This window comes from Excalfactoria chinensis, chromosome 3, assembly GCF_039878825.1.
Source record: "Excalfactoria chinensis isolate bCotChi1 chromosome 3, bCotChi1.hap2, whole genome shotgun sequence".
In the NCBI taxonomy this organism is placed as follows: Eukaryota; Metazoa; Chordata; class Aves; order Galliformes; family Phasianidae; genus Excalfactoria; species Excalfactoria chinensis.
In genome coordinates, this window is record NC_092827.1 from 24,406,231 (window position 1) to 24,418,990 (window position 12,760).

A 12,760-nucleotide genomic window follows, 5' to 3' on the forward strand; every position below is an offset into this window, starting at 1 on the left:
TGAAATAGAAGATGTAGTAAAGCTTAAGCCAAGGTTTTGACTTAGTTTAACATAAATATGTTCTTAGTCACTTCCAAATGCCAACTTGTGCTGATGTCATAGTGAAAAAGAAGACTGTAGGGTGTATGTCTGAGATTAAGAGACTAGCTATTTGAATTTAAGAAATAACTACTGTGCTCTGCAGAAAGGGTGACTGAACTTTCACAGCAGTATTTTCACAGTACTTGTGTCATTTTTAGGCAATTTTTTAAACACGTATAATATTTGGCTTTTTGAAACAGTATTTTGAATCTGTATACTCGTTTTATACACACCATGTTTTAACCACTAAATCCCTGTTTTTTATTTTGGATTTGTGTATTAGGGTGTTGTACAGGGGAGCTGCAGGTGGAATGGGGAAGAGGATGAGACTGCTTTGTGCTGGATGCACAGGTTGCAGCCTGCTCAGCAATGGACTCACCAACGGACATAGTAGAGCCATTTTTAATATCAAACTCAGTGGAAAATATATGTATTTTTTTCTTGATTTTTACATAATTGTATATCAATGCACATTCAAAATGCAACATTAAATTAATTCATTTTGATAATGAGGATATAGTCACACTAACTGTTATTTTGCTTTTAATTTTAATCCAACAATGAATCACTTGAGTTCTAATTGTTTGCATTGTACCTTCATATTCTATAACAAATGCTTAACCTGCCAAGTCTAAGTTACATATATGAGATAGCCTTTGATTTTCATTTGATTTCTCTTTTAGCTGTCAAAATTCTAAATACATTCCTCAAAGTTTATATCCACCAGAGAAGCTGGTGATGGGCAAGAAGCTGGGAGAAGAAAAATATGGCTGTTCACCCAAACAGACCAAAAGGGAGATTCCATCCCATGCAGAATATTGAGCTCAGCAGTAAAAACAAAGGTAAATGAGAAGGTGAGGGGGCATTCACGTAGGAAGACTTAAAAGTAGCTGGATATCACCTGCTGATGGGAAGTAGAGATTTATTTTCTTTGCTTCCATAGAAGCTTTATTCCATCATACTTTATCCTGGCCCTGCTTAAAAGGGGGAGTGAGAGCCTGGGCACCTGTCTTGTGTAGTTGAACAAGTCTGACAAAAAGCAGAGTGCAAGAGACAAAATGTAGATCGGGCGACTTGGGAAAACAATCGTAGATCAGATGACTTGGGAAAACATGGAATTGCTATCCAATCTTGCTAGGATAGGATTAGGAAAGTCAGAGTTGATCAGTAGTTGGATCTGTCAGGGAATTTTTATGCCAACAACAAGGGATTTGACACATACATTAAAGAAAGAAATATCTTTTCACTTCACTCCTTACAATGTTACCAGTACAATTGAAGAGGTGCATTTTTAGTTGAAAAATTAATAGAAAATTTATTAGGACTTTTTTATTTTATTTTATTTTGTTTTATTTTATTTTATTTTGTTTTGTTTCATTTTATTTTATTTTATTTTATTTTATTTTATTTTTAATTTGTAGCAAAGCATTCCTTTAACTCAAAAATAATTTAGGAGGGCTACTTTCTAAGAAAGCACAATTTTCAGGTGTGAAATTCAATTGTTTAAGTTTTATTTACAAATATATTTTTTAAAAAATTGATGATATTTTTGCTTGTACTGCTGCCTCTGTTTTGGTGAGAATCAGACCAATTGTACTTATCGCTTTTTTCAAATACATTCATACCAGAATTTTCAGAAACTGTACTAAACATATTTTAAAAAATATGTACTCCCTGTAGAAAGGAAAAACAATGTACAACATTGCTTTTCAGTATTTGCAATCTGATTTCATGCTTAGGTGTTGTAAACTAGAATCACATAGTCAGGGAATCATTCAATCATAGAAAATCCTAAGTTGGAACAGACTCATAACGATCATCAAGATGTATTTCTGAGTAGGATTAAATGTGATTTATGATTATTTTTGAGATTGAATCTGTTCCTTCTGGGAATTAACTGATATCCTCTACTGTTCCCCTTCCCTGTACTAACAATTCCAACCTATCTTATTTATTTATTTTTTTTAAGAGTCATGTGTCCTGAATCATAAGGAATTAGATGGTCTGGCTAATAAATGACACAAACTTTATAACAACAACAACAACAAAAAACAACAACAACAAAAAAACAACAAACAATTCCATTAAGACAATATTATCTCCAATTAGAGGTGATATGGTTACATTGCCTTAGGGGAAAAATGGAAAAGGGGCAGTTTAACATATTTGACTAAGTATCAGGGTTAGGCAGAAATCCAATTTTCAATACTATTCTCCAGGAAATGATCATTTCTATAATTAGTAAACAATGTAGATGGCAATATTAGAAGCAAAAATTTCCAACTTTAGCATGTTCTTAGAGCCTTAAACTGATACTCATTATACAGCACAACATATTCAAGTGGAATATTCCCAACCCAACAACATATAGAATCTAATTTTACTGAAATTTGCTTCACAATCCTGTGAAGCAGTGTCTTGCTCTGAAAAGACCTTGCTTTGAAATCAAACTACTTTTCACTTGCTTCTGGGCCTTTAAACTTTCTTCTAGGTTGTTTGCTTTCAAACAGAAATTGAAGATGTTGCATATACAGCTTTGCATCTTTATTTTAAACCCTTACTACCCTTCAGATTTCTGAAAGCAACTGATTCTCTAGACACTTTGCATTAGATGAATTATTCTTAGAGAGTCTAAAGGGTATGTTCTGTAGTGGATGTCCAATATGTTGCTTTTTAAGGGTAAAAAAATCACTCACTGCACTGAAGTGATGAACAATCTATCACTAATTTTTAAGTAATGATTCAATATTTATAGTCACCCAGATTATCACAGCACACTAAATAATAATAATAGTTGCACTTATAAATAAATGAAGAGTAAAGAATTTTTAGCATTAGATAACTTCTGGTTCCAAAAAAAAAAAACAAACAAAAAAACCCAACCACTACAGCTGATAAAAATACCTACAAAATAGTAAAAATAAAGGAAAAAAACACATGCTATCCCTGTAGGTTATGTGAGCAGTGGAAATGAACTCAAATCAAACTTCTAAGTCAAATAAAAGTAATAACATACTTGCAGATGCCCTGTTTCTGAATCAGAAGCCTGTCAGTACAGACATCTTGCCTTTTGTGAATAATTAAAGGTGAAGACAGTTGTTTTAAAGTCTAGTAGTTAATTTTTTTAATGTTCATCACCACTACGTTACTGCACCACTAATGAATCATATTTCTATGATACTCAAGGAAGACTATTTAGAAAACAGCCCTTTTTGAAAATAACATTCTGAGAAAAAAATGCTTTTAAACTTTTAGACAAGGAAGTAATATCGATTTTCCTAAATTTTGCTGACATGTAAAGAAAAAACTGAAGAATGTAGCACGAGTGAGATATAAATCAAAGTTTATGACAAAGGGAAGGTTATACAACAATACATATTTTCCCTGAACTATTTTATTTGTTCTTTAGAGAAGATGCCCTTACCCTTTTAGCCCTTGAGATGCCTAGAGAATCATTTTTAATGTTATAAACTTATGTTATATTCATTACAGGCTGAAATTAGTATGAAAAATCATTTTATGCAGAACATATGCAGAAATCATGCAACTCGAGGCAGGCACTATAAATATTTCTGCAAGAACATTTATATGACCCCATATATATTCAGATTGCTTAAGTTGGATATATCAAAACATTAAGTATGAACTGTTCTGCTACATGCAGAAATATGAATTACATGCAGGGCATTAATTTAGAATATCTAATATTATACTAATTTAGTATATCTGTAGCTATCAAATTCTTTTTGCATTCGTTCTGTAAAAATGTAACGATTAATGGCAACACAGTCAGTCTTACACATTGGCAGAGTCAAAGTATTCCTACGATTATGCACAGACAGATGACAAGATAGAATTTATTCTGTTTGTAAAAATTACTTTGTGACAATTCTCTATTTCTAGGCTATCTTCAGAAAACAGCAATTTTCTTTTCACTATTCAATCTCTCTTTAAATGTGTTTCAACTTAATGTACAGGTAACTAAGGAAGCTGTAAATCAAACCCTAAAGGTAAGTAACATCTTAAGCACCTTAGCAAGAATTGGATCAAAATTAATATTGATTTAAAAAAAAAAAAAAAAAAAAAAAAAAAAAAAAGCAAATGATCCTGTGTCCTTTTCTTTCATATAGTTGAGGCTAAATGACTTTTATTTATGAAAATAAAAACTTTTAAAACCCGTGAAAACGCCCTCTCCATCTCTCCATTGTGGTAGGGAATGGACTATACCTGTGAACCCAGGAGAACAGGAACACTGATAGCCTCCAAGTCTGTTGATGCAGCTTCCTCCATTCAAGCAAGGCAGAGTTTCACACTCATTCACATCTATCTCACAAAGAGACCCATAGTATCCAGGTGCACAATTACAGAGGAATCTTCAGGAAAGAGAAAATCCAGTAACTCAACAGAAGCAACTAACATGATCTATCCTAATATTCTGAAGCTGTATGTTCTTGATGTTAAGCTCTCATCCCTAATCACCATCCATACCAAAATAATTAACAGACTCTTCTCATTTCCATTTTTCTAAAGCAAGAATTGATATTCAGTGCCTTTTTTAAGTTAGTAGTAAAATTTTGCACAAAATGACAAAAAAGGTTGACATCTTGACACAAGTCTCTGAGAAACTTTAGCATTGTGGGTATACACACAAGACATAGTGTTACTTTCCTAATTGCATTTAACTTTATTAGTAAGCAGTTACCTTAGAAAATGTAATTTCTGGATGGTCTCTTTTCAGAGAGATACAGTTATCTAACTGAAGACCACTATCCCATTTAATTTATTTCAAATAATGAATATATATATATATATAAAAATCAGGTCACCTAAGAAATAAAAAGCTGAATCAGCAGAACTTGCCTACTTTACATACTAAAGGTGTCATCTCAAACTCAGTGCAGTGAAGTACACCTATATATAAAGAAATCTCTAATTTTTTTTTTCTTTTTCTTTCATCTGCAGTAACTAACCTGTTTATGAGGTCCAGACAAGTCCCATTGTTTTTGCAGGGTCTTGATAAGCACTCATTAATCTCCACTTCACACAGTGTCCCAGTGAAGCCATGCTGACAGGAACACCTAGCAAAAATGACGTCACTGTTTTACTTTTCTGTTTACTAGTAAAAGATTCCTGAAAACCATGTGGCATATTTTGAGAACTACGAGTCAGTTTCAAAATTATATATATATATATATATTTTTTTTTCTGTGTATTAGAAAGTACTTTATCTAACCAAACTTTTTAAGTACAGTAAGTTCAGCATAGGAAATAATATTGTTATCATTATTAGTTGAGAACAACAGATTCTGTGCTGATCCAGCTGTGAAGGGACTCAGGTCTAGGCCTTGACCTGGGGTTGTTTTTTGCTTATTTTAAGACCTACCCTGGGACCTGCTGCCTCTCCTACTTTAGCTTCAGCTCTGAAATTGGCACCTATGGTGAGAGTATAACCCACTGGGACAGTCATGACATTACTAACAGTAACCCCCTATGTGCTGGGAGACCTGATAAACAGTAGAAAAGAAATAAATCATGATAAGGAAACACACAAAAATAGCTTCAATCAGGTACAAAACTGAAGACCACAAAATTACCCTCTGGCAAAGACTTTCAAATACCAGTGATTTGCAAAAATGCTGCCAGTCCTTGAGTAAGTCTGATACCCCTGATCCCAGAATCCAGGCAGATTTTGTGAGAAAGACAATAACAAGCACAAGGGCTATATAACTATGCTGTTATGAATCTGCTTTATATTAATTTGGACTATGAACATTAGTTCTATTGCAACTCAATTAGTAATAGCTGTTCTTATACATGATTATATTGTTAAGATTTTAATTAGCCTAACAATAAATTCTTGAGTTCACATGTACAGTGTATTCTTTCCACAAGAATATTTTAAACACAACATATAATGTGTCTAACTCATGAAAGAAAGACACATTACATAATTGATGTCAGCAAGCATAGTACAAGCAAAGGACTGAAATAACAGCTAAATAATAAATACCCATGTACCATACTAGATATCTGTAGCTCAAGTAATTTTCCATACCTGTAACTGTTAATCCCATCCACACAGAGACCGTCATTCTGGCATGGATGGGAGATGCATTCATTGCTGTTAACTTCACAGTAAGTTCCTTCATATCCTGAAACACAGATTATATGAACTATGAATGACTGATTTCCACTACATGATTCAAATAAAGCATAGGAAATACCGCACAAATGTGAGCAAGAACTTCTTTACAGTGAGCACTGGAACAAGCTGCCCATGGGGGTTGTGGAATCTCCTTCTCTGCAGATATTCAAGACCCGCCTGGATGCCTACCTGTGCGACCTGGTGTAGGGAATGTGCTTTGGCAGGAGGATTGGACTCAATGACCTCTAGAGGTCCGTTCCAACCCCTACGATTCTGTGATTCTGTAACTGTAACATGACAGTCACAAATCTTGTGAGCTATCTGAGACCAGAACCAATTCTGAAAATGCAAGTGCTTGAGAAACTTCTAAAATCAGCTGAGGTAAGCAGTCTCCATAAAAAATAAATAAATAAATAAATAAATTTCTCCAAATACTTTCATTCAGAACTTCCAACAAGTTCATTTTCAGAAACTAAAGAAGCTTTATCATACTTCTATGAGCCAGAAAGTTCAGATTCAGATGGTGCATCTGGATACTGTGAAATGCAACTGAAAATGTTTTCTTGGTGATGTGCAGAACAGTATCAGAAATGAAAACCTAATAAAAATCCAGAGCATAATGAAAGCTTAGTGAGACCAAATTCATCTAAGGCAGTCAGAAAAAGACAAAAAATAACTAATTTTAGGATTTAGATAAAGAAAATATGTGACTCTCATTATGATTTTATATGGAATAACTTCCTAAGCTTTTAAGATGCTATGTAATGTATGAGTATGCATCTCCTTATTAAAATACCATGGTTGTCACTGAAATACAGTAAAAGGAAAATGGATGGCATTCATCTTCCTCATGACATATACACTTCATTATGGATATTTTATAGGTTTTGTTTTTTTTTTTTTTTTTTTTTGGTAGTCCATACCAAAAAGTTATCACCTTGGAAAGACATAAATGAAATGAACAAGTGGAGAAAAAGATTGGTTTCACTACATAACTATCTATTTACTACATTATGTCATAACATCTGTGTGATTAAGCTAATGCTGAATATTGCCTTTTTTAACTCATATCTTCAAAAAATTTCAATCTAATTTTTCTTAATCACATATGCTAAAGCTAAAAAGACATTTAATTATTTAGAAGAAAATTTAATTTTCAACTTAAAAAAGCAACCTTTGAACTTACGCAAAAACTCAAAGTTAACCTTGATGGCAAGCTTTACAAAACGTTTCAGCAAAAACCGTTTGGTTTCAACTTAAAGTATTTAGCAGAAACATTTAAATCTACTTAAAAGGACATGCAAATATTATCAATGCTATTTAATTTTATTTTACATGATTTTTGCATGTCTAGTGGTATGATTTATTAAGTCTTCTAAAAGGACATGTCAATCAAAGCACAGGTTAATTAGCCAGTTTCACAGATAAAATTACAGAAATAAATAGCGCTGTACATTGCTTGTAGAAACAAGGTAGATCAAACTGCAAAATATACACCATTATATTAAGATCAAAATATATATAAATCATTTGTTTTATGAAAATATTTGGACAACAACCAATCATAACATTTTCAATTCCAAAAGGATATTCAAAAAGATGATTAGGCTTAAGGAAAGAATTACCTTAGTAGTTTATTTACATTAAGACTACAAGAGACCCCCTGGGTCTAACCTGCATGGACAGGCAGTTCTTATATTTTACATGGTAGTCAAATTTCATTTAAAGGGTGCTACAACATTTTAGTGTATTTTGTGTAAGTTACAAATACTGTCACTTATAGCCATGATCTTCTGGGGTATTTAAACTAAAAGTAATGTATAGATGCCATTTTGTCTGTAATACAGAAGTTTTCAGTTTATTTCACCCGGGGGAAAAACAGATGTTTGAGAAATAAATTGACTTAAAATATTTAAAATGTCAAATGTAGTGCTGAACATAACATTTTTATTTGTAAAGCAACCTGAAATATCTAAATAAGCATTCACTTTGTGTAGCCAACAAAATAATACTTAACTGGTAGTTTATATGGCAGATGTAGTTCATTAATTTGAATTACAAAAAAAGTCATTCTTATTTTAAGCAAACTATTTTGTAAAGCAGTGCATTACTTAAAAGCCTGAAAATATGCATGCTTCTGTAATGTATTGTTACAGCAACAACATTTAGTACTATGTTTAAGAAAGTAATACGCACATTTAAATGCAGCTACTTTCTGCTTTTGCTAGTGCAAATCAGTCAAACTAAGATCTAAACTGTAAATCAATACCACATGCAAATGATTTGTTGCAGCTCTCCAGCCATATACTTTGAAAGGTAGCTATTGCAGATTACAAACCTGAGAGATGTATTAAAAATGCAATTTTTTTTTATTTTTTTATTTTTATTTTTAATGCATAAAAGCTAAAAAACTAAAAGCTTTCTGAACTCGGTTCAAATTACTCTGAACTTCTAAATGAGAAGGAATATCTAATCAATCGAGAAGAGCAAATGGACAATTTGGAAAACAGAATTCCATTTATCCATTAGCTAATCCATAGATAGATGCTCAAAATCTCCAATATTAAGTTTAATAAATTACCCTAATAAGGATGGATATTCAGGTTGTTGTTTTTTTAAACTAACAAGTCATAAAGACTAGTCAAATGTTACTGTAAAACTGAAAATTTAAGAAATAAATCTCATTGGTATTACAGAAGTTTCAAGTGGGATTTTTGTACAGCATAGTTATTCACTTTAAGGAATAGAAGTACAATATTTAATTTTAGATTCATGTATTTATCACTGAAGGGAAAACCATATAATTCTTTTTGAGGAATTGAAATATGATGGCTGATCCAAAAATAATACCTTCTATTGAACACAATGTCAGAGGTGGATATTGGTAGTACGGCAGTGGAGGCTGAACCTGCCTGCCAATATTACATTTTGTTGATGTATGACAAATGCAGCAGTGAGGAAGTTTGAGAAAAAGGAAATCTGACATAGAAGTGCCTATGAAGCAAAGGTCTGCCTTCATGCAGAAAAAAAATGCACCTATTCACATTCATCAGTACTCTATTGAATGTTTATAGAGACTTAAAAGGGGATGTGAGCACAGTGAGGTGGTGAGTGGTGCATTTCAGCAATTACACCATCATAACAGCTGTAAAACAGCAGGTCTCCTTTGCTTATGCAGATTTTTACAAGCATGGAATGAAAGCCCTTCTTCATTGCTGGAAAAAATGAGTAACTATCATGGTGATTCTGTTTGAAAGAACTGTTTTGTAGCTGATAATTTGCTCGATCAAATACTGTCAATATTGTGTTCTTCATATGTTTTCTAGTTTTCATGGAAATAAATAAGATACATTACTTTCCAAGCAATGTAGATGTATCTCAGAAGTAACTATTCAAGTAACAGCAGTTTCAGGACTTTTAGAAACATGAAGATGAAAAAGACAAAGACTTTTCAAGTGCTTATGTATAAACATTTAATAGTCTGGGCAGCATGACAGTGACTTCAGTAATGTAAACATACCCATGTTCTGTGGAGAACATCACAAAATCAGCTTTTCTAACCTGTAAGCCTTCTTTTTTGTTGTTTTTCTGTTTTCATTCTCAAGAATCAAAATACCAAGAGGTAATGGTTGTGACAACATTCTCAAAATTGTTTGCAAAACCTGAGCAGTCAGAATGATACATTAAAATCATTTAAAAAAAAATTCCAGCATCCTCTGGTAATTTTGATATGTGTAAACGGATGAAGTAGAAAAAGCTGCTATTTAAGCTGGAATGGATCCTTTTGCTCCTTCTGCTTCTCTGAAACACTGGAAATAGCTGCTACGTTTCAGTTCTGAGTGATCTACAATGCAGAGTGTAGATACACATCTGCTGTTACTGTTTTGGCTACTTTCACTTCTATATTCCTCAAAATTTACCTTTCCAGGCAACAAAAGGGCTTATGGGATTCTTTTTAAACTCCATACCTCATCAGAACATTGAGGACTTTATTTGTAAAGTATTTATTAACCAAGATTTGCAACCAGTGGAGATATCACAATAAACTAATGCATAGCTATAAAGTCTTCACATTTTGAGACACGGTACTTCATACTACATCAAAATATATATTGTTGAACTCCTGAGTATTACATCAGGTGATTCTCTTAAGTAGCCTGTTTTGCTGTTGCATGAATCACTGTCTGTTGCTTGTGCTTGTTGTGGTTTAACATCAATATGTAACTAAGCTCCATCACACCACTCTCATTCATTTCCCCCATCATAACACTAGAAAATACAATGAAAAAACTTCACAGGTTGAGATAAGAACTGGAAGATTACTCACCATTTACTCACCATGAGAAAAAAAGATTTGACATAAGGGAGGTTTGTGTAATTTTTTGCCTATTGCTACTATCAGACTAAAGGATTGAGAAGGAAAAGCAAAATAACGACACCTTCCTCCCTCCCCTCACTTTGTTCTACCTCCCCCCTCCAGCAGTGCAAGAGAATGGGGGCAAAAGTCAGTCACAGAATCACAGAATTGCAGGGGTTGGAACGAACATCAAGAGATTATCGAGTTCAATGCCCCTGCTAAAGCAGATATCTACAATAGATCACACAGGTAGGCATCCAGTTGCATCTCGAATATCTTCATAGAAGGAGACTCCGCAACCTCTCTTGGCAACCTGTTCCAGTGCTCTGTCACCCTTACCATAAAGAAGTTCTTCTGCATGTTATTATGGAACTTCCTGTGTTCAAGTTTTAGGGCATTGCTCCTTGTCCTGTCACTGCATACCACTGAGAAGAGCCAGGCCTCATCCATTTGCCTCCCATATTCCTTTAGATATTTATAAATATTTATCAGATTCCCCCTCAGTCTTCTTTTGCCCAGACTGAACAGACCCAGGTTACTCAGCCTACCCTGGTAAGGGAGATGTTCCAGGCCCTTTATCATAGTTGACCATAATGCTTCATCTCTGCTGCTCCTTCACGGTCACTCTCTGTCCCTGTTACACATGGGGTCCCTCTTATGGGTTGCTGTCTTTCTCCAGCTGATCGTACACAGACTTTCCATGGGCCGCAGCTCTTCAAGTACCACTCTAACATATCTCTGTATTACAGGGCCCATCCTTCAGGAGCTGCTCCAGCACTGATCTCTATGGGCAGCAGCTCTCCCAGATTTCCTGTTCCACCATGGATTTCTCGCCATGGGCTGCACCTCTGGCCCAGGGTTGCTCCTGCAGGGGCTTTCCATGAGCTGCAGCCTTCTCCATGCCACATCCACTGCTGTGCTGCAGGCTCCTCCATGTCTACAGTGGGGAGATCTGCTCCACGTGGTGCCCTTGGGTTGCAGGGGTCAGTATGCTCCACCAACGGCCTCTTCAGGGCTGAAGGATGTTGCTCTGCTTCTGGAGCACTTCCTGCTTTTCTCCTGCACTGGCCTTTGTGGCTGCAGGGCTTTTCCACTCATATTTTCTGTCTCCCTTCTGCAGTTGTGCAGCATTGTGTCCCTGTCTTAAACCTGCTCTCCCAGAAGCATGCTCAGCATTACTCAGGGCTCTGTTCTGGCAGTGGTGGGTCTCCTCTAGAGCAGCTGGAGCTGGCTCTGACCTTATATGTGTCTTCTGAGCTACAAAATTTATGAAATTGTGCAGGTGGTTGACACAAATATTAAATAGCTTTTTTCATTTTAGGTAAAAAAAAAAAAAAAAAAAAAAAAAAAAAAAAAAAAAAAAAGAACACGTCCTTTGTTCATTTACATCATGTCATATGCTGCTATATTTTGCAAATCTTGATAAAACAGACTCAAATTATCTAATTGACTGGATAATTAACTACATATCATGCAAGTCTTTCAATCAGAATGTCATTGGTACCAACTCAGGTATCTTGGAATATTCCAACAATGTCAATTGTGATTACACTTTGTAATCAGTTCTGTAACTCTGGAAGGCTTATCAGGAGAGAAAGGGATACACATAGTAAAAAGAAATAAAAAGAGAAGAAGACACCTGAGAAAAATGTATTAACGTAAAATGCCTTCAATTTAATTTTTATATTTTACTTTCTCTCCTCTTTTGATAGTCCTTAATAAGTGACCACACTTCTTTGAGCACTATTAACTCATCATAAATTTTGCCTTTTAGACCTTTTCAATGCTGACATATTCTTAGTTTTCCAAGATTTGTTAATTATGCATTTTACTGGTTCAGCTCTCTCTAGCTAGCTCCCAAAGATTTCTGAAGATTCCTAGCTAAAAGTTCCAAGCATCCTTGAAGATTCCTTTAAAGTTCCATAAGAATATTGGCTGCAAGGTTTTTGTATTCTTGAGAAACTGTTTGCAAGTATGTTTGGAGGAAAACATTCAAACTACGTGACTCTTTACAGATGCTTTCTGAAAAAGACTTCAGGATCAATATATCGTATTGAAAGCTGTTTTTTCTTGTTGTCATGGTGTTCAATGTTATCCTTTCATTGAATAAGCAACTCACACATCTTCTCAGTGACTTTTTTCAGCTCTGTAACTACTGGTAGCTTAAACGGCAAAAA

General features: G+C 34.4%; 1 protein-coding gene across 1 annotated transcript in view; it reads right to left on the reverse strand.

Moving 5' to 3' along the window:
- Positions 1-12,760, reverse strand: part of EYS (eyes shut homolog) — a 710,358-nt gene that overhangs the window by 409,163 nt on the left and 288,435 nt on the right. The window contains exons 23-25 of the mRNA XM_072333503.1: positions 6,137-6,233; positions 5,052-5,159; positions 4,309-4,454 (exon numbers count right to left, since the gene is read on the reverse strand). Of these exons, the coding sequence (XP_072189604.1) occupies positions 4,309-4,454; positions 5,052-5,159; positions 6,137-6,233 (351 nt within the window). The remainder of the gene's footprint in view (positions 1-4,308; positions 4,455-5,051; positions 5,160-6,136; positions 6,234-12,760) is intronic.